Source organism: Microcebus murinus, chromosome 5, assembly GCF_040939455.1.
Source record: "Microcebus murinus isolate Inina chromosome 5, M.murinus_Inina_mat1.0, whole genome shotgun sequence".
Classification (NCBI taxonomy): Eukaryota; Metazoa; Chordata; class Mammalia; order Primates; family Cheirogaleidae; genus Microcebus; species Microcebus murinus.
The window spans coordinates 1,578,378-1,600,998 of record NC_134108.1 but is presented as its reverse complement, the minus strand read 5'-3'; the positions used below and the strand labels follow the sequence as shown (position 1 = coordinate 1,600,998).

Genomic DNA, 22,621 nt, shown 5'->3' with positions numbered 1-22,621 from the left:
GGCATACTGGTGTGCACCTGTAGATCCAGCTACTCAGGAGGCTGAGGCAGGAGGATAGCTTGAGCCCAGGAGTTTGAGGTTGCACTGAGCTACAGTGATGCCACTGCACTCTACCTGGGGCGACAGAGTGAGACTCTGTCTCAAAAAAATTTTTTTTAAACACTAATTTTATTCAAGGAAAAAATCCTATTAAATGATGGGAATGACTTTTAATTGTTACTAATGAATTTTTTTCCTTTTTCCAATGACAAGTTAAACTCCTTGTTTTGACCAGATTTGTTAAAATAAACAATTGGTAAATTTTATCCAGGTTCCTTTTATGGGATATTAAATTAAAATAACTTCCTATCTGCAATTTTAGATGTCTATAAATATGGAAGTATAAGAGACACATGTTAAAATAATTGAGTATTTAAATTATATTGTTGATAAAAGCATCTTTGTTTTTCTAAGTTTTTGAGTTAAATCCTTAAATCATAGACTGGATAACAAACTTTGAAGCATATACTTTGATAAGAAGATTTTTGTTTTTGCTTTATCATTATAATAGTTTGTGTTATCTCACATTATATTCTTTTCTCTTTATTCATCTTTTTGGTGCATGGAGAAGATGAGGATGGATCCTCAACTATTTGCTGTTGAAAAAGAATTATTTTAGTTAGCCAGTTTATATAAACTTATATGTCTGTAATCATCAATCATCATAAGTTGTGCTTTATGATTTTTAAAGAAAAGTCTTTTATTATTTGTATTAACATGTTTAATGAGTGGGACCATCACTTGCAAGTACTTGATTCTGGCAGTTCGTTGCCAGTTTGTTACCAGTCATCTAAGACCGAAATGTTGCCACTAAAAATGACTGTCATTCTAAGTCACTAATGAATATTTCTGATTCAGCTATGCTGATAACTGTTGACTTTCCATTTCACCAAATGTGAATATTTATTTGAATAAATATTGATCTCAGTTTAAATCAGTAGATATTTTCATCCTTGTGTAAGTCTTTATAATCCCTGTTATTTAATTTTCAGTTAATTTTACAGAAGGGTAAAACACATGTTCTTTGGCGTTTGCTGTCAATTTTAATTTTCTTATTTTTTCAAACAGAGTTTTTGAGAATTCTTGCTGATTATCTCTAAAATGATGAAGATATTGAAATGTTTAGGAAGCTAATAACTTGCTCATGTGTTTGTTTTCATTGAGTATAATATTATACATAAAATATAGCTGGAAGCAAACTTAGAGCATAATAATTAAATGGCTTGAAGTCCTAATCATATGTCTAAGAGAACTGAGAATTATCCATTGAGAAAATATAAATCTGTTAAGATAAGCAGATCCAAACTGGATTTGTAATTATTTATCTTACACAGTTCAGAAAGCCTGTGCCTAGTAATGGCTTTCAAAATGTTTTTAACCTTGGGCATGACACAAGATCATATTTTATATCTCGCCTTGGTGGGCACACACATACAAATTCATATATTCATAATTGGAAGAAGAGTTTCACAAAACGGTGCTCACCCTTATGTCCTACCAATGGGTGGTGACCTGATGTTTGAAGAATTCTTTTGTAGAAATAGAAATGTACCTAACCTTTGAATTAATTTGACCCTGAATACCTGGAAATACATAAACATTAGCACAATGCTAGTTCCAAATGTTCCAAATTATAGTTCCTCCTTACTTTTAATTTTTGCCAGTTCCTTTTCTGTATAGTGTCAGGCTAAATTGCAGAAAGTACCTGGCATTTATGTGACCTTAAGAAAAAAATGTGAGTGAATAGAATGCCTTTTTTTAAGGCATGCATTATTATGGGGGTTGAAAAACGGTAATACTGAATAGCTGAAGGAAACTTTCATCAGTCATCTCTGTAACTCAGTATCAATAGAGAAAGACAAATAATGACTCAGTCCTAGGAAACTTTTCTGTTTTAGTTATACTAAAATTCATTTTCAAGCTCAACATGGTTCAGTTTTCTGTGTGTCTCTTACTCTAGTATCTTTTCACTGTCACCTGAGCCACAGGTATAGCAGGTGCAAGACAGCTTGATCTATGTACTAGACATGAAGTGTTCATTAATAATCCAGAGTCGAGTCAGATCTGTTCTCATGGTGGAGGTATATACTTAAAGGAACTAATGAACTTCTGTCAAGAGTTGCGATAAGATCACTCCCAAAGCATTCATCTCAGTATTTGGATAGGTTACATGTGAAAACAAGAGATAGTATTATTTATTTTACATTTGAAAAATCTGTATAGAGATTTAAAAAATAGTTGTAGAAATCTACACAGATTGTGCTGGTTAGCCATGTGACCTTATTTTAAGTGATGTTAACTTTCTTCCTTTAGGACGCAGGATGCTTCTGGGCCTGAACTGATCCTGCCTGCAAGCATTGAATTCAGGGAAAGTTGTGAGTAATTTCAGATTCCATTGTTAGTGAATTATTTCTTGATCCATTTTTCTCCATTTGATTTTTCATGTTTTTTTTGTTTTGTTTTTTCTTTTTTCTTCTTTTTCGAAATCTTTTCACAGCTGAAGATTCATTTTTATCTGCCATTATAAATTACACTAATAGCTCTACAGTCCATTTTAAGTTGTCCCCTACATATGTATTATATATGGCATGCCGGTATGTATTGTCCAGCCAGTACAGACCTGATATCAGTCCTACAGAGCGCACTCACAAGGTCATTGCCGTGGTCAACAAGATGGTGAGCATGATGGAAGGAGTCATCCAGGTAAGTTCAGCTGAAAAGCCGTGCCGGCCCAACAATCACAGTTATAACTTTCAAGTCAATGAATTCTTTAATGCTTCTAATTTGGTTACTTGTTTGACTCTAAGTTACATAAATAATATAGAAAATGTATAGCTTTAAAAAGTTGAAGGGGAATGTAAACCTTTTTTAATAAGCTTTAAAATAAAGATGAACTGTATGTGGTAACATAATGATCATGAGAAAGATCCTTAAATTTGTAATAGTAGTTGTAAGAAAGTGTTGAGACTGTCGGAGCTTTCTTAGAATGTTTTTAAAAATAATTTATTGTGATGAAATTTATGTAAGGTAAGGTTCACCACATTGAAGTGAACAATTCGGTGACATTTAGTGCATTCACAGTGTTGTGCACCCACCGCCTCTATCCGATTCCAGAACATTTCCATCACTCCAAAGTAAAACCCCTTAACCATTAAGCAGTCTCTCCCATTCCTCCCTGCCCCAGTCCCTGGCAGCCACCTTCTTAGAATTTGTTTATGGGTATAAAAAGGCACTTGCTCCTTTATAATGAGCCTACTATGATGTAAGTAGTACTTGTCTGGGCTTTTTTGAGAGCACATATGTAGGTATAGTGGACATGATGACTTATTTTTCACTTGAGATGAAATTCTTCCATAAACCTATTTTGAAAATTTCAGGAAATAAGGGCATTCTGTTGGTAGAATGGTTTGGTTCCTCTAGGTACTCTCAGTCTGCAGTGGATAAGATTGACATAGCTGTTTTTCATGTTCACAGATAATTTGAAGATTTAATATTTAAAATCCTTAAAAATAAATTTATAGATTCTTAAAAAGTTTTTGTAAATCACCTGTCAGTGCTGTTTCTCACCTTAATACAACTCTAGTTCAATGGTTTGGTTGTTTTTTTCCTGGCAGGATCATTTGAGGGAAGCTGAGATAATCTTTTATTTCTTCCCTCAGAATTGTTTTAAAAGGCCAAAATTTTTCAAGAAACATTTCTTTCATGTTTGAGTGATTAGCATAACACAAGTTTGCTGGGGTTGTGATTCTCTTACCCAAGGTAGGAAATAGATAAAAAGGGAAGTCATTTTATTTGGATACCATTGTGTCACTCTCACGTCATTATTTTATAAACAAGCGTGGATTTCCTGTTCAGTTGTCATTCAGAGCCATTGTCTGTCTTCCATTACGTCTGGACTTAGAAAATCTATTTCAAACTGTGAAACACCTGTTATCAAACTGCCTTTGGTAGACTTTTCCTTTCTGATGTGAACTAGTCACTGAAATCACTGTTGTTACCAAAACAAGTCTTTTAAACTTTAGGTTTAGTAACCAATTGGAGGAATCTTAAAGTAGTGGAAAAGAACTATAATAGTAATGAATAATTTAAATTCTATTTTCAAAAAACAAAGAATCTATTCATTTTAGTATCGGTATAAGTTCTTTATACATTTTTAAATTCTCAACTTTTTCAACTTTTATTTTTATTGTTTATATTGGCTTGTCCTGTTTCTTTCATTCTTATTAAACCAGGGGAATGGACTCTCATTTATGTACCTGTAAATAGTAAACACACAATTTCATTAAAAGATGTTTAGAAGTCCTTCCTTTGTAAATCTTTTAAAGAGATAAATGTCTCCTCATATGTTTATTGAAACATCATCTTTATAGATAAATTCTATGAAAATTCATTTATTGTGCCAGTGTTTAAGATCATAAAATCATTCCTTTAAATCGAATACTTCCAAAACTGCTTCAGAACCATGAATGAAAATGTAATTTGGGAATAACATAGCTAAATGTCGTACCTTCATGTCGTACCTTCATGTTAGTGTTTTGATTTTTTTAAGCTATCATGATTGTTCACAGTTTCTTTCTCTCGTTCTGCTTGATTTCCCTCGTCTGTTTTTCTCCAGGAAGTAGACCAGGTTGACCAGGTAGGACATTTTGCTGGGAGCTGATCCTAGCTGTGTTGCTTAGCCGAGTCCTCTCATGCTGCTCCCATGTCAGACATAGCACCACAGCAGCTGGGCTGGACAGCGCGTAACACTCATTCAGCGCCCGAGACATGCAGTACTAAAACCCTTTGCGCAGCCTTTATCAGCATTTCATAATTTCTGCTTACTGCACTTCAGTGTGGATATGAAATGACAAGAGTTCTGTTTCTTCTCTTTATTATTTATCCTTGGTTCCTATTCTTTGGATCTCATCTGAGGTTGCCTGGCCTGCACATGTGGTCGGGAGAGGATGCGATAGATCAGTACTTGATACTGAGTTGCATGGTGTCCAAGCCGGTGACTACGAGTATCAGGGTGGCTGTGGGTAACCATGGATACATGTGTGTATACTTCACAGATTACCAGATAATGCATAATCTATAATTTGGCATTATGTTGTTTGACGTCTCCATTTCTCCACTATTCTATAAATTGTAGTTAATTAAATCTACATGTCTATGAACATGAATTCTAATAAGTAGTTGCAGTGGTTTTTATAATGTTTGCTTCCCACTGCTATGTATGCACCTAAATTCCTTTGCAAATATCTGGTATCTGTGGTAAATACCTTGGTGAAAATGGGAAGGTACTGGTCTATCTTCAGCAGCTTTTCAAGAGCATTCCTTTTTATTTTTATTATTTTTGTTTTTCCTGTGTTGTTTATGGAAATATGTTCTATCCACAGAAACAGAAGAATATCGCAGGAGCACTTGCCTTCTGGATGGCAAATGCATCTGAGCTCCTCAACTTCATTAAGCAGGACCGAGACCTTAGTCGAATCACATTGGATGCCCAAGATGTTTTAGCACACTTGGTTCAAATGGCATTTAAGTAAGGAATGCATTTTTGAAGATAATGCTATTGCTTAAAGAATTAAGTCGTATGTTTTCTTGTTCAATTTTCAAAACTAATTTTAAAGGTTTTTTTATTTACCTTAATTGAAGATGCGTATCAAGAAGCATAAATAAGTGTATATAAAATGTGTTGACTTAATACTGGATTCAGTGAGCTGTGTTTCAAAATTCTAAGAGTAAAACTCAATTTTTTGATAGAAAATATTTCGAAAGAGTCCAGATTTTCATAACAAGTCTTACAGTGGCAGTGTGTCATGCTGAGAGTATTAAAATTGCTATGTATTTTCAGATACTTGGTTCACTGTCTTCAATCAGAACTTAATAATTACATGCCAGCCTTTCTAGATGACCCTGAAGAGAACAGTCTGCAAAGACCAAAAATAGGTTAGGATGTTCTTTGATTCCCTCCCTCCCTCTCTCCTGCTCTTCTTTCACATTTAACTTCATTTTAATGTTTAGTACATGTAAGGGGAGTTAATTTAAAAATAAATGAGATGATCTATTTTGTTTGTCAGTCTTTAGAATAATAAATTTTAACTATCTGTTTTATTTATAAATAGTTCTTTGGTGTGTCGTGCTGGTCATACTGTTTTTGAAAGTCTGTTAGGATGAACTTACAATGTTAAGTGTAGTTAGTTAATAACTATTGAGTTTCAGACCGTGTCACTGATTCCTATTTGAGTAAGTTTGGTGTTTTTAACATGATTAAATAGCAGTTACTACCTAACTACTATTATCTGAGTTTGCTGTGAATCCCAAGAGTTCTCCATGGGTGACACGTCGGTCCCCTTGCCTTCTCGCCCCGTGTCTCGGGCAGATGACGTGCTGCACACGCTCACGGGGGCCATGTCCTTGCTGCGACGCTGCAGAGTCAACGCTGCCCTGACCATCCAGCTCTTCTCGCAGCTGTTCCACTTCGTCAACATGTGGCTGTTCAACAGGCTGGTGACTGACCCCGATTCGGGGCTGTGTTCCCATTACTGGGGAGCGATCATCCGCCAGCAGCTGGGACACATTGAAGCCTGGGCAGAGAAGCAGGGCCTGGAGCTGGCCGCCGATTGCCACCTGAGCAGGATCGTGCAGGTGTGTGCTGTTGGCTCCGACTCCCACAGCCAGTGCACTTTATGGTGAACAGAGCCGATATTGTGATGGGCAAGAGCTTGGATGCAACAAAACCTCAGTACCCTCCTTCCGGAGCTTTCCATATGTACAAATAATGCAGTAGTAATGTATTAGTACCCAGGCTGCTATAGCAAAGTGCACAGTGAGCATCCCTCATCTGAAAGGCCAAAATCCACAGTGCTCCAAGTGTGATGCCACAGGTTGCCCTGAACACATGCTTGTGAGTAGCGTGTACATTCCGAGTGAGGAATGATGGTGATGCCACACAGCCACAGATTGTCCATGTGATTTGCTTTTTGATGGTTTGATGTGCCCTAACTTGAGTTTCATGCACAAAATTGTTAAAAATATTATATAAAATTACCTTCGGGCTGTGTGGATAAGATATGTGTGAAACATAAATGAATTTGGTATTTAGACTTGGGTCCCAACCCCAAGAGATCTCATTATATGTATGAAAATATTCCAAAATTTAAAAAAATCCAAAATTTTGAAGCACTTCTGGCCTCAAGCATTTTGGGTAAGGGATCCTCAACCTGCACCTCAGACTGAGCAGCTTAACAGAAATTTGTTGTCTCTCAGTTCTGGTGGGCGGAAGTTGAAATCGGGGTGTTGGCAGGGCTGGTTCCTTCCGGGGACTCTGAGGGAAGGATCTGCTCCAGGCCTTTCCCTGCGTCAGGCGACTTGCATGCATTCGTTAGCCTGTAGAGGCGGCGTCCCAGTCTCCGCCTTTGTCTTCACCTGGTGTGTCCCTTGCATGCATGCCTGTGCCCAGATGTCCACTTGTTATAAAGACGGCGGTCATACGGGACCTACTGACCTCATTTTAACTTGACTACCCTACAAAGACCCTGTCTCCAGAAAGACTGCTGAGGTGCTGGGAGGTTAGGCCTCCAAAGTAAGAGTTTTGGGGGACACGGTTCAACTCATGACAGGTGGTAACCAGTAGAATAGAAACATCCTTGGAGGGTCCTTTATGTTGAGATCAGTGAGGCATATTTCAGAACACTTCATACTAAAAGATAAAGATCAATTTCAAAACAGATAACAACTCTTAAGAATACAGAGTCGTATCATCCTAATGGCTTAACCAGGTCTGAGGGAATTTTTTAGATATCAGTGACTAGGAACTAGCATATCGCAATTAAGGAAATGAGTCATCTACAGCATCAAAACCTAGGACAATATTTTTTTATTGTATATTTTTTTATTGATTTCTTAATCTCTTTTAAAGAGTTTTACTATGGCACGAGACTAATCAGCTAGTTATGAAAAGTTTACTGCAATGAAACTGTTCAGACATGAGTATTTGCTAACCCGAATGGTCATGTAAATGTTTACACTTACAAAGATAATTTTTTAATGCTTTATGAACATAAATAATTACATTTAGTTATATATATGTTTTAGTAAACTTAAGATGGCATTGAAAAACCTTTACTAGACAATGCTTTTAATTCAGTTTTATAGTTAATGTTAATGGAAGTCTGTTAAAAACATCCTACATTTCAAAATTAAATTAGCAAATTACTACAGTTTTACAAATATTAAGTAAAGGATAATATTTAGGAAATACTTTTAAGTCATAATATTTCATGTTATTTATTCTTTTAAACAGGCAACCACTTTGCTTACCATGGATAAGTACGCACCCGAGGACATTCCAAATATAAACAGCACCTGCTTTAAGTTAAATTCACTACAACTTCAAGCCTTATTACAAAATTATCACTGTGCACCCGATGAGCCTTTTATCCCAACGGTAGGTGCACGTTATCAGATTTTGCCACATAATGTAGGACGTGTTTGCACAGGGAAGTTTGGGTGAGAAAAAACAAAAGGAAAATTTATTTAATAAGTTGGCCTATTTAATATCATCTTGTGAGATCGTTTTGCTGTTGATGTCTGAGTTAGAGTTTGTGTAAGAAGCAGAAACTACACAAGCATTTTAAGTAGAAAGGGATTTTATTCAGGGAATTGGGTTCTTGGGAAACCACTGGAAGGACTGGAGAAGAAGAGGTCAGGACTTTAGGATGTTCCAGCACGCATCGCCATAACTGAGTGCCACTGGGCCGCGGCTGCCACCACAGCCACAGGTGCCCTCCACAGCCTGGCCAAGGTAAGAGGCGTCCAGCTGGCAAAGCCTCTAGTCTCGTCCAGAGTGGAGCCTGGCGTTTTGAGAGGGTGAGAAACCTAGTCTACCATATCTACCGCTGTTGGTGTTTATACAGAGGGACAGACGCTGCGAATGCCCACCGTCACGGTGAAACGTGTCCTGAGAACTATGTAAGTTACCTGGATAGATAGTTCCACCTTCAGTATTGAGTCTGCGCCAACCAGAGTGACCAGAACAGGAAACCACCGAGTCAGCAGTGCGATGTGTAAACAAATCATGCCGCAGTCATGCAGAGAATATTGCACTGCAGTGGGAAAGAATGGGTGACAGTTAACCACAGCAACTCGGATGAATTTCATGACATAATGTGCACAAAAGAAGCTGTGTGCCAAGCATGTACAGTGTGCTTCCCTCTGTGTGAAGCTAAAGAACAGACCACACTGATCCACGGTGTTGGAAGCCTGCATAGGTGTCGCCTTGGGGAGGAAGGAGACAGTGAGGTGGGGACAGGGGCAGCCACTCGGGTGCTGGTGCCCAGCTCCATGGGTGGGGTGGAAGTAAGTGGTCATTGAGTTGGTGTGCTCAACTGCGCGTGCTTGGCATGCTTAGCTGCACACTTAGGGTTTGTGAGCTTTCCTCTTGTAGACGATGTGTCAATAAAAGGTTTTTAAACAAAAATCACCTGTAAACCCCAAATTCAGAAATAACTCCTATATATTGATATATTTCCAAACTTGAAAAAATACTACATAGATATTTTATACTGTTTTTTTATATTTAACGTTGTGTGGGCTTTTCCCTGTGTCATTAGAGATTCTACTATTAACAACTGAAAGTTAAAGAGTTGTGTGAGAAAAATAATTGCTTTGGAAAAGAGAAAAATATTTGTGATTGAGCAGTTTGTTTTTATTTAAAGCTACAACTTATTTAAAATTAAAAATTAAAATCTTGGTTCATATATAAAATGTGTACAGCTTGCGTGTGGGTTGATCTTTGGAAACTGGTGTTGGATAAACATGGATGCATCTGTGTGTGTGTGAGTCTGTGAGGGGAGCCATGCTACGACGGTGCCCACACAGGTTTTGAGTAGCTGTTGGTCCCATGCACCATGGCTTGAGCATCTCTTTCTTATTTTCTGTTTGTTTTCTGAGCAGGATCTTATAGAAAACGCAGTGGCCGTGGCTGAGAACACCGCAGACGAGCTGGCCCGCAGTGACGGGAGGGAAGTGCAGCTGGAGGAGGACCCTGACCTGCAGCTGCCTTTCCTGTTGCCAGAAGACGGCTATTCTTGTGATGTTGTCAGAAACATTCCAAATGGTTTACAAGAGTTTCTAGACCCTCTGTGCCAGAGAGGTAAGTGTTATTTGTCTTGCCTGAGCCTGAGCTGTGACCCAGTTGAAGGGAGCATTTCGCTCCTTGTCCTCCTGCACGGGGCAGCCCACTCGCGTGGGAGTGCACCCAGGTCGCTCCTTGTCCTCCTGCACGGGGCAGCCCACTCGCGTGGGAGTGCACCCAGGTCTCTCCTTGTCCTCCTGCACGGGGCATCCCACTCGAGTGGGAGTGCACCCAGGTCGCTCCTTGTCCTCCTGCACGGGGCAGCCCACTCGCGTGGGAGTGCACCCAGGTCTCTCCTTGTCCTCCTGCACGGGGCAGCCCACTCGCGTGGGAGTGCACCCAGGTCTCTCCTTGTCCTCCTGCACGGGGCAGCCCACTCTCGTGGGAGTGCACCCAGGTCTCTCCTTGTCCTCCTGCACGGGGCAGCCCACTCGCCTGGGAGTGCACCCAGGTCGCTCCTTGTCCTCCTGCACGGGGCAGCCCACTCGCGTGGGAGTGCACCCAGGTCTCTCCTTGTCCTCCTGCACGGGGCATCCCACTCGAGTGGGAGTGCACCCAGGTCGCTCCTTGTCCTCCTGCACGGGGCAGCCCACTCGCGTGGGAGTGCACCCAGGTCGCTCCTTGTCCTCCTGCACGGGGCAGCTCACTCGAGTGGGAGTGCACCCAGGTCGCTCCTTGTCCTCCTGCACGGGGCAGCCCACTCGAGTGGGAGTGCACCCAGGTCGCTCCTTGTCCTCCTGCACGGGGCAGCCCACTCGAGTGGGAGTGCACCCAGGTCGCTCCTTGTCCTCCTGCACGGGGCATCCCACTCGAGTGGGAGTGCACCCAGGTCGCTCCTTGTCCTCCTGCACGGGGCAGCCCACTCACGTGGGAGTGCACCCAGGTCTCTCCTTGTCCTCCTGCACGGGGCAGCCCACTCGCGTGGGAGTGCACCCAGGTCGCTCCTTGTCCTCCTGCACGGGGCAGCCCACTCGCGTGGGAGTGCACCCAGGTCACTCCTTGTCCTCCTGCACGGGGCAGCCCACTCGCGTGGGAGTGCACCCAGGTCGCTCCTTGTCCTCCTGCACGGGGCAGCCCACTCGCGTGGGAGTGCACCCAGGCCGTCTGGGGAAGCCCGTGGGCCACTGACTCGGAGACACTCGCGTGGTGACGTGGAGTCAGGCGTGTCTAGGCACAGAGCCCTTGTGGGCGGGTTGTGACCCTACAGCGAGCATCTGCTCTGCCCACTGGTGTCCCAACTTTGTTTCCTGCCTGGACTGATGGCAGGGGACCGTTTCTTGCCCTTCCCTTGGTATTGCGTGAGCCTAGGGGGTTGATTCATTCTCCTGGAACTACATTGTCAACTTTGTGCTGGTGCCGGCACAGCAGAGTAGTTAAGAGCAGCACAAGCTTTGGAACCAGACTGCCTGGGCTCTAAACCCAGCTCTGTCACCCACAGGCTGTGCTGCCATGGCCCAGTTACCTCTGTGCCTTGATTTCCCATCTGCGAAATGGGCGTGTTGATAGTACCCAGCAAGTGGGGGAGGGGTGGGGGCTGCTGCATGGCCGCTGCTGTGGTCACCAGTGCCAAGCTCCAGCGTGCCGTGTGCTTCACATACGGCCCTTTCGTAGCGCTGCAGAGTTGGAGTGCAACTGATTTCCCTGGTTTTTATTGTATAACGTTTGCTACGTTTTCTTGTTGATGTATATTGATTGAAAACACCATGATTATTCCTGACATACAAGGTTTTGCATTAGACCACATTTTAATCCCATTCTGCTACTTTTTTTGTAATGTGGAGAACAGTTCTGGTGAGTAGAAGAATAGACCTAAAATGTAGGGGTTAAACAAATAAAAGTAATAATAATAGAGAAGTTAAGGTTTTATGCCCATAGGTATATAAAGTTTGTGAGTGTGATTAACTTTGATGAATATGTCACTCACCACAATAAGTACATTTTTATCTCTTCAAAAATATCTTTAGCGTTTTTGACTGTTTACAAAAAGTCATTTTATAAAGGCTCCTTCTTTTAATGAAATGTATTTGCAAAACAACTGGCACTGGAGCTTTCCCAGAACCGCCTTCCGTGCTCAGTTCCGCCCTCAGGGAAGCAGAGCCAAGGTGGGGAGAGGCAGGGGTGAGGTCTTGTAGGGAACCATGTGTGAAGGATGAGGGCTGGGAGCAGGGATGGGCAGGGAGAGCCTTCAGTCCTGGTATAGGTGGCACCTGTGACCAGATGGGGACGGGAGGAGGGCCGGGCTGCAGGGCTGTTGTGAGGATGTTTCAGCCAGTGTTCCTCTGGAGTGGCCCTGAACTAGTCTGCAGAGCATTGGTTCTGTGCGCAGGTGTTGACCGAGAAAAGCACCTGGAGGCCTCGTACCACATGGTGGTGGACCCACCACCAGCAGCAGAGCTGCCAAGCAGCAAGCCTTGGGCCACACAGCTGCGTAAGGGTGTCCTCCAGCCTTGCCACACCTCAGCACGTCAGAGACTACAGCCAGCTTTGCTTCCCCGACACCCCCCAGCCCCACGTGTTAATTACGGAAGCAGTCCCCTGACAGTCTTCCAGCCCAGTTCTCCATTCTTCTGCTCAGTCCATCATATTGCCGTGGGAGTTTAAAACCAGGGCTTGTTATGGCTCTCTCCTGCTAGGAACTCTTTCTCCATCACCTGTAGGATTAGTGTGAACTGTAGTGCATGACATCATCTCCTGATAGTCTTCTTTCCCTACCTTGAAATACACATACTATATATTATTATTATTATTAAGCTGTGTGTTGCACCTACATGCAACACACCTTTGTCAGGACTCTCCTGCGGTTGAACTTGCATACTTTTGTGTTCTTAAATCCCAATCAGATATCCATTTATCAGGAAAATGAGTATCGTTCCTGCATATTAGCATGCCTTGCCTAGGAGTAATTCTTGTGTTGCGTGCTTCTGTTGTTGTACCTGTCATGTACATTTGAAATGTGTGCAGCGGCCTGTCTTCCACATTGAGGGTGGGCTCCCAGAGCCTTGGCTGGGCCAGGCTGCACTTCCTCTCATGTTTAGCACCTCACATGGGCCTGCTGCATGCTCAGTAGTTTTTCATTTAATATCTTACAAATAACCATGCAGGGAGACTAATTTATTAGCATTTTGCACATGTATATAATTTATAGTATGCAAACAACTGCCGGTTTTGTAATATATGCCATACAGTATTGTTAGGTTAGAGACAGTGAGCTCTTGACTTGATGAAGTTTTCTTTGTGACTTCCCTATGGGCTCTTTTAAATGATTGATTTTAGGACATATGTGATATTTCATCATGGTCTTGGCATCACCACATTATTTCATATGTGTTAAATGATAATAATACATGTGGCCTAGTATACACATGCCTTTAAAAGACTTACAGAAGAATTGAGTGTTTTCTTTTATGACATCATTGTTTTTAATTCTTCACACTCAATTCTTTGCAGGCTGATTAAAGAACTACTTTGTTCTCTCAATGTATATGCTTTTGTTTTTTCCATACAATACAGTTCTGTGAGAGAAGACTATATAACCAGCCTGGACTCATACCTGGTCTGTGGTGCATTCCTTAGGCTAATAAAGCAAAATTTCTGTTTGCTGTAAGGTCTAGAACTTGTTTTGGAAAGCTGACATTTGAAAATGTAAGAAAATGATTTACAATTGCTAAAATTTCAAAATCATGACAAATTTGTGATTCTCTAAAACATGGGAAAGAGAAATAAGGAGTAGGTTACCATTTGATGAAACTGGATCAAAATAATGATTTTTAAAAAAGGAATAAAACTAACTAAGATTACTTTATATTCTTATTTTAACCAAATACGTTTTTGACATCTCCTTTTCCCTCTATCACAAACAACCTCATAATTGTCCAAAAATAACAGTCAGAAGTATCCTCACTGATGGGACACTGCAGTGGATGAAACTGTCAGCTGAAGCCAGTCCCCAGGTCACTGGGACTCGGTGAGGCTGTGCCGGGAAAAGCCCCGCCTGGCCCACAGGGTGCGGGGCGAGTGTGAGCTGCCATCAGTGGGAGGAAGGTGACAGCTTTGGAGAAACCAAGAGTTGTGCGAGGCCTACATGATAGGACTTTGTCAAAAAATTACTGAGAAACACAAAATAAGATTTGACTAAATGAAGAATAATATGTTTTGAATCGAAAGGCTTAGTTTTACAAAGATGTCATTTGTCTTAGATGAAAACATCAGAGTATAAAATGATTCTAAAGTTTATTTGTAAGAATCGTAATGAGTATGAACTTGTAAGGACATTTCTACAAAGAGTCATGAGGGAGGTTCCAGAATTGTACAAAGAATTGTACAAGTCACCTCATCTTTTTCTCAGGTGTGAGTTGCTGAACCTGAGCCTGCTACCGCATCTGCTTTCTGACGCCCTCACTCTCTTCCTTCCCTTTGCCAAATAGATATCCTGAATGATACGGAGGATCTCTTAGTCTAGTGGAGTAAACAGTTTGCAAGGAGGTAATGACAAGGCAGTTCGATAATTCTTACAGAAGTTAGAAAAAAGCTCTATGGAACACAGGATGGGGAGACCAATTTCACTTTTCAACTTGGTGTTGAAATTCTCTTGGACCAAAACAAATATGAAATTTTAAATGTCTGATCATTCAGTTTCCAGAGGGAATAAAGGTACAGAATAAGAAAAATAATGTCCTTAGATATTAAGCAGTCGATAATTCATCTTCTCTTGTTAATAGTCATGTCTTGACGTGGTGACTTTTTTAGTTTTATAATTCACTTGTTTTCTCCTTAGGATTTTGCAGGTTAATTCCTCACACGCGTTCACCAGGTACTTGGACAATATATTTTGAAGGTGCAGATTATGAAAGTCACTTTCTGCGTGAGAACACAGAACTGGCAAGTATTTTGAGAATGCTGGATGGACTGTGACAGGAAGTGTGTTCTTTAGGACTTGAAGATTTGGTGAAAATTCCTTCCTGCTTACACTGAGTATTGTGATAGGAAAATTTTAAACTTACCTTTAAATACTGATTTTATTCAAAAATCTTAAAACCACAATTTATATATTTTTTCCCCAAGCCATGTCTATACAGTTTCCTCTATAAACAAAGGCACTTTTCGAAGAATATTTATGCACACAATGATACCACTCTTAATTTGGATGCATATCTTAAAACACATTAATATGATAGCTTTAACAGATTTTATTAGAAAAACCTTTTTCTTTCGCAAAAGTGTTTTATTCTTTTATAGTTCAGTTCTGTCTTTGATCTTGTATATACATCAAATCATTTACTAATATTTTGTATCTTTTTGAAGGAGTGGTAAATCCCAGTATTTCCTAGCTTCATGCATTTTAAAGAAAAAATTTTATAACATTAAATTTAAAGTAATTAATTTATTTTGCCTTCCAGGCATACATTAGATTTGTGATAGACATCTCCAAAAATTGAATTAATTGATAAATGCTCTGTTACATTGAATATGTGATCACATTTAACTACGGATAAAGTGAATACACCCTTAATACTTTTTATTGACTTTACTAACTATTGTTTGTCAAATCCCAAGTAATAACAGCAATTTTTGATGACTAGATTTTATGAAAAACAAGTACCTTCTTAGACAGAATCACTATTTATTTCATCTTCCTAGTGTATTCTCAGATTCCTCAGATTTCAGATCTTGAGTTTTTAAAAAATTCTGATGTTACCTAATTTATTTTCTTTAAAGTATTTTCTCCCAGGCTTCAGTTATTTTCCTTCTCAATTAAAAAGCCACGTGTATAATTACCACTTCTAGATAGTGGGTCTTCATGCTTACATATGTATTTAATTAGTTAAGTTCTCCTTTAGTGTGTATGCACTGTTAATTTTCTTCTTTAATTTTGTTTAATCTTTGGAGTGAGGAATGACATGTATACAACATGTTACTTCAATGAATAATTTAACTTTCCCATTATTTTATGAGTATTCAAGAACTGGCCTGCCTTGCTGGGCCCCACGTCATGGCAGAGAGCTTTGAGTGCTGTGCCTCAGCTGCACGGCTGCTTGGCCATTGCTGTTTAGAGTGATGTGACTTGAGTTTTCACAAGGGACATGGATGTTGGGTCACCTTCGTTATGACCGTTTTTTGTTATATTCCCCATAGACAGTGTAAAATAAGTTTAAATTCCTTCTTTGAAAAGAAAAAGTGAGATAATCTATTTTGAAAGGTAATAAAGTGAAAACTAAATTTTGTCTTTATGATTAGGTTTTCTAAACTGATAGTAATGGACATTTAATTTTGTTTTATAAGCTAAGTTCTTCAAATAGCATTTAAATAGCATTTATGACTAGATTCATCTTTAAGACTTCAGTCAAGAGCATCAGTGTTTAGTTTAACCAGATTAATGCAGGAAGAGTCTTCTATTTGTTGTTGTTGTTGTTGAAAGGATGGGGGGTTGCAAGGAGGGGTTCTCAGTTGCCTTGTTTATTTTTGTTGCTCTGCTGCCCTGAGTAGGGTGCAGTGGTGTCATTGCAGCTCACTGCAGGCTCCAAGTCGTAGGCACTAAGCGATCCTTCTTTCTCAGCCTCTTGGGTAGCTGGGACTGCAGGTATGTGCTGCAACGCCTGGCTGGGTTTTATTTTCTTTTATTTTGCTTTCTTTTTGGTAGAGATAGGGTGCCACTGTTACTCAGGCTGGTCTTGAACTCGTGAGATCAACCAGTCCTCCCACCTCAGCCTTCCAGAGTGCTAGGATTACAGGTGTGAGAGTGTCTATGTTAATGGCTTTTTTTTTTTTTTTTTTAGCTTTCCTCCCCCCCACTTCTGTTTGCTTTCCTTTTTACTATAGTGAATGAGATCTACTAGATCATGAGTTGTCTAACCATATCAAAGCACTTCCATTTTAGTCATAAGATAAACCTTTCCTTTTTATCCTTTAGGCTCAACCTCTGAGGAAAGAACCTGAAATAATCACGGTGACCCTAAAAAAACAGAATGGAATGGGCCTCAGCATTGTTGCAGCAAAGGTAGGGCAAGTCGGTCACAAGAGAGCTGTTGACTGGTTCCTAAAGCATGAGTCAGTAGCTGGCCGGGGCTGGTGCGTGGGAGTGCCTCTCCGCCTGTGTGCCGTGCGTGTTCGGTTCTGTTTGTGTGGGGGAGGAACGGCGCTGATGAATGAAGCTAGTGTGCTCCCTGGGCCCAATTAGTGGAGCAGTGATCTCCTACTCCGAAAATGCAGCTGGCGTGAGTGGCACCTTGAGATGGAGCAGCTGGTGCTCCAGAGGCGTCGTCACAACTTGATTAGCGCAGCGGGGAAAGAGCATCGGCACAGAAGAAAGCTGTGCAGTGAGGACAGGTTCGGGTCTGCCAGTCGCCATGGCGGGCGCTGGACACGCCGGGCAGGCCGCAGTACATGTAAGAATTGCCAGGGCCCTCGGTACGCAAGCAGGGTTCTGCTTCCCGTCTCCAGGTGTTCCCTTCCAGCTGGCGTGGGGAGAGCTCAGGAGCGCCTTACCTGAGAGCTCAGGAGTGCTCTTCACCTAGGCTGTCTGTGGCTCTGGTGGCGACTACCGGCCAGACCACCCCCCAAGGGCTCAGCGTTTGGATCCTCTGGCCCACTGGTTTGTGGCAGGCTGTGTAAAACCACAGAGAGCTTTTCTTTCAGTTGAAAGAAATGAATGTTGTGACTCTTCGAGTCACTTATTCATAAATCTCTTCTGTGTGGATACTCGGTTGTTTACTTATCATGACTTTTAGCTTTACATCAAATTTAGATATTTTCAATGGAATGAACTTTTTTTAGCTAATATTCAATAATATTTCAGTTAGCTTTGCTAATGTTTTGCTTAAAATTTAACACTTTAGCAACTAAAATTTTTATCTGTGTTGCTATCTTTAGGGAATATATGAAAAGCTAGCATATATTATATAGCAATATGATGGAGGTGCCTTCTGAATTTTGCACACTGTTAATGTGCTTTGAGAAATATTTTTAAATTGATAATAGTCAAAACTTTTAGTTTGTATTTCCTCTACCAGAATCATATTACCCTGAGTATTAATTGGAAATAAATGAACTACTCATTGGAACCCTGCCATCCCCATTGCCTAGGGAACTGTGAGCCTTTAAAGGTTGTACTAAAGGCTTTCCCCTCAACCCTCTGATTTGTAATGGCCCTTTGGAACGAGGGCATGGAGGCAGGCTGCACGGTCAGTGGGGCACAGACATGTGGAGGGGGAGAAAAGTGTGTGGGCCAGGCTCTTATGTGAAAGCGAGGTAGTGAGCTCACCAGTGGTCAGATGAGTAAACAGGCTCTTTCTGACCTGGGATTTTGCATCTCCTGTTCCCTCGTGCTCCTTCTCAAAATGTGGCTTTCATGGCCTGCATTCTGGTGACTTCCCTGGTAGCACACCCTGCCCACCACCATCCTGCAAGTCGGGGCACTTCCACGACTGGGATGAGGTCACTGGGGGTGTGAGGCCGTTTTGTTTTCCCTGGTAGCCTGACTCTGAGCAGCGTCTTCACTGTAGCATCCCACTCCCTAACAGTCACTGGCATGTGGTAGGCAAAAAATATTTGTTGAAAAAAAAATGAATAAAGAATAAGAGCAATTTTTTTAAAGAGTGGGTATTTGATTTGCTGTCATGCATGTCAGTTAATTTATTTAATAAATTACCAACTTAGAAAAACAGGAAAATTTGAGGAAACATTTTCCTCACATGAGAAAAATTTGTTGTCCATAATCTTAGTCATAAGACAAATGCCTGTGAAACAATACATGATTAAGATCCATAAAACTTTAAGTACCATAAAACTACTTTGAGTATTTCAAAGAAGTGGGTTGGGGAGGGCATCATGGAAGAAGTGGAATTTCACCTAGCCCTTGGAACAGAAGTCGTTGGAAGAAAGGAACAAAGGAGGGCTACCGTGGGTGGTGTGACAGCACAGCCGAGGACAGAGCAGAGGAGTCCTGTGCCTGCCATGTTTGGGTGAGACCTTCGCAAAGGGGGAGAGTTGCGTAAGGAGGGTGGAGCTCATTAGCTTAAAACTCCTGGTTGACAGGTTGAGGAGTCTGTACTTTATCTTGCAGGCCCTGCAAAGAAATAAGGGTTTGGAACGAAAGAGGAACACGATGACACTGACATTTTAGGAGGCTTTATCTGGGTGTGGCGTGCAGGATTAGCTAGAAGAACCCACTCCTAGAGATGGGTGTCAGTTTAGGAGTCAGGTGGAGGATGTTAGTGCTTTTAGAAGGTGGGTTGAAGGTACCGTGTAGGGAACAGTAGGAGCAATTCACATGGGGTTCACCTGCGACGGGGCGTGGTCCAGAGCCCCTCGGCCCACCTCATGGTCCAGGATTCCTACATGCTCCTGGTACGTACACACGTACTTCCGTGTGCATGGCCTCATTTCCAGGCTGTGGAATTTAATGAATCCACAGCTCAGAACGTTCGGAAATGTGAAAGGGGAAGTGTCAGCCATGGAATTAATTTTCCTCTTTGCTCACCGCTGAGTTAGCACCCATTTTCAAGAAGAAAATATTAGGAACAAAAATTACTCCACAATATGCAGAGAGGGAAAATTTGACCTCCATATTTTCTGTTATGTTGTGCTATAATCTTATTTCAGATGCTCATCTTGCTTGAGATTTGAGGAGTGTGGGGTGGGGGCTTCCATTATCAGAGTTTCTATCTTTTTTGAGTTCAAAAAACTTCTTTCAGTACAAACTGCTTGTTTTTCTGTAGGTTAAAGCCAGATTTAGTTAAGCAGTCTCTCAGAGTTTGCTCTTCTCTGTGGGGTGACATCCTGACAAGTGAAGGAACCAGCATTGCCTTGAAGCAGGGAGGGAGGAAGGGAGCTCGGAGTTCACTAGGGCACTCCCTCCTCACCAGCTGGCCTCTGGCCTCTGGTGGTTTGTCACTGTTGACCTCTGTCCTTGACGGCTGTCAGGTGGATCATGAGGGTGACAGGCCCAACTGAAAGTCACAGTGGAGCCTTTATTCACTGCAGCAGAGCAGGCATGAGTGGATGCGTAGAATCCTCTCACTTCCCGCACTCCCCCGACTCCCCAAGGCTCTGCCCGTTTATGGACAGGGAGGCAGAGGGGAAGGGGTGAGAGGGAGTCGGGGGGAGGTCCTCTGTCCAGACGTCAGCCAGGGATGCTGGGCTGGCTGAGCTGTTGCTGCTGCTTTCTCCAGAGGGCCCAGCGCCTGTGCCGGAGTCCACCCCGCCCGGTGGACCGTGCTGCCTGCGCAGGTTCCGCCTGGTCTCTGTCCGCCTGGGCATCCGGGCTGCCGCCCACACCCATGTGGTGACCTCTTTCTCCCCCAGCCTCTGCTGTCCCCTCCTCCTCTGCGAGCTGTGTCCTTTTTGCATGTGCTGACATGCCAGGAAATGTCAGAAGAAAATACAGTGTTTGCTTGGCATCTTCAGTAGAAAGCTTTGTCATAAAAATAAAATTACTCTGGTATTCTTGTTATTACAAAAGCATTTGTTTTTGTGATAAGGTACAGTAGGTATTGGGATAGCACAGTTACTGTTTTCCATTAGTCTAACGTGGTTTAGGAGTCTGTAGGGGTGAGCTTTGGGCTATATAGTAGTTTTAAGACGGGGTCCTTTGTAATTTTATTAACATTAGAATAAACTTAATATGAAAGGAGCGGCTAGTTGTTAAAGTAGTAGAGAGACATTGAGAGCCACTGTGTGAAAAGTAAGGGTATAATTTTTCACTTTTAATCTTTAAATCTCTAGGGCTTTTTTTCTTATTTCCTATAATAAGAAAAACATTTTTAAATATTTGTAGAAAAGACTGGGAAGTAATTATTAGTATTTCTCTCTGGGATATAGGATTATAGAATTGGGTCTTAATGGGGCATAACACAGGGCTAGATAGATACATATCAAAGGATGGACTTTGTGCCAGCTGAAGCCAGACTGGAAATGTGGCCAGTGTGCACGTCCACACTGGACTGCAAACTCGTGACTCCCGAATTAAACATGCTCTCCTTCCCTTCCATTCCCCGAACCGCTCACTTAGCGGCTCTTCTCCGGGAAGAGGAGGCGAGGGTGGCTGTCCCCTCACAGCAGGGCGCTCCAAGGGGCAGAGAGCCTGCAGAGGCTGAGCCCGCCCTGCTGGGCACCCCGCCTCTCGCTTCCTTGGGGGGCCAGGTGGGGGGCTGGAGAGGACCTGCTCCTCTCTTTCCCGGGGACGCAGACCATGTGCCCCTTTTCCAAGGGGAGGGTCATCCCCAACACTTAGGTGAGTTTTATTTTGTTCGTGTTTTTGGTCTCTTCAGATATTTTCCACAGTAAATAGTGTGTGTATATAAAATAAATATACATAATAGTGTGTGTATAAATAATTGTGTATAAAAATAGTGTGTATAAATTTAAAACTGGAAGAAAGAAAAGGGAGTTCAGATTTAGTCCTGAATGGTTAATTTGTCAGCTTATAAAATAGATATAATGAGACTAAGTATGGATGTGACACTCACAAAAGTTACCTTTTACCTAGTGAAAGTTTTTTCTCCCTCCAAAAATACATAATCCAAGGCACCGCTTTATCAGTACATAGTCATGATCCCTCTAGAGATGAGACCAGAACATGTGGACGAGGAACGCCGTCACAGATGGTTATATATTCAAAGGTGCCCGCTGAGTGTCTAAACCTGGATGTAGAGTGGAGGTCCGTGGAGGCCGCTCTGAGGGTGAGCGAGCATCGGCCAACTGGAAGATGGCGGTGGGGCCGGTACGCAGGCTCCAATTAAGCCCAGCATGGGGGAGCCACGCGAGGTATGTGGAGAAGCAGGTGTGACGAGGTCACAGAGCAGTGTCGACAGCCTTTGTGCAAGGGCCAGACTGGATACTGTCTGCTCTGTGGGCCGTGTGGGCTTTGTTGCCCGAGTACTTGTACTCAGGTGGCAACCGCAGGGCAGTTGGTGGCTGAGCATGGCTATGTACTAATAAAACTTTATTATAAGGGCAGGCCTTGCGATGGTGGGTCTGGACAGAGCTGGGGGTTTTATTATAGGTGAAATAAGGAGCCTTTAAAGAGGTTTAAATAACAAAGCATAATATGATCAGAATGTAGTTTTAAAAGTTTATTTTTACTATACAGAGCATGAATTAGAAGTGACTAATAGTCCAGAGACTAGTAAGTAAGTTGTACTGGTTTTCCAAATGAGGGGTTCCTGGAGGCCAGCACAGGGACGTGGCAGTGGAGATGACAGCGCCAGCCAGCAGAAGCTGTGCTGTGTGCAGAGGACCTAGGGCGGACGCCCTGTGAGGGCAGGCGTTTCTCCTTGCTCACGCTTGAAGGGCTCACAGTTTCACTGTAGGTGCTGATGGTATTTGCTGAATGGCAGTTTCTGGATTAATGACTTGGATATTGCAGATGGAAGAGGGAAATATTGAAGTGAATCCTGGTTCTGTCTTGAGCAGCTGGGTGTCTGGAGGTGTGATGTCCTGCAGACGGGGCTGCTGAGACAGGGA

General features: G+C 42.1%; 1 protein-coding gene across 17 annotated transcripts in view; it reads left to right on the top strand.

The window, feature by feature from the left end:
* The window catches only part of AFDN (afadin, adherens junction formation factor), a 148,705-nt gene that overhangs the window by 86,953 nt on the left and 39,131 nt on the right, over positions 1-22,621 (top strand). For 10 of the 17 annotated variants that reach the window (XM_076002781.1, XM_076002791.1, XM_076002784.1 and 7 more), the window contains 10 exons: positions 2,353-2,414; positions 2,537-2,742; positions 4,655-4,675; positions 5,421-5,566; positions 5,879-5,973; positions 6,407-6,672; positions 8,330-8,473; positions 9,982-10,180; positions 14,937-15,040; positions 17,070-17,156. In XM_076002781.1, the coding sequence (XP_075858896.1) occupies positions 2,353-2,414; positions 2,537-2,742; positions 4,655-4,675; positions 5,421-5,566; positions 5,879-5,973; positions 6,407-6,672; positions 8,330-8,473; positions 9,982-10,180; positions 14,937-15,040; positions 17,070-17,156 (1,330 nt within the window). The remainder of the gene's footprint in view (positions 1-2,352; positions 2,415-2,536; positions 2,743-4,654; positions 4,676-5,420; positions 5,567-5,878; positions 5,974-6,406; positions 6,673-8,329; positions 8,474-9,981; positions 10,181-14,936; positions 15,041-17,069; positions 17,157-22,621) is intronic. The other 7 variants (XM_076002794.1, XM_076002792.1, XM_076002789.1 and 4 more) reach the window with 1 other exon arrangement.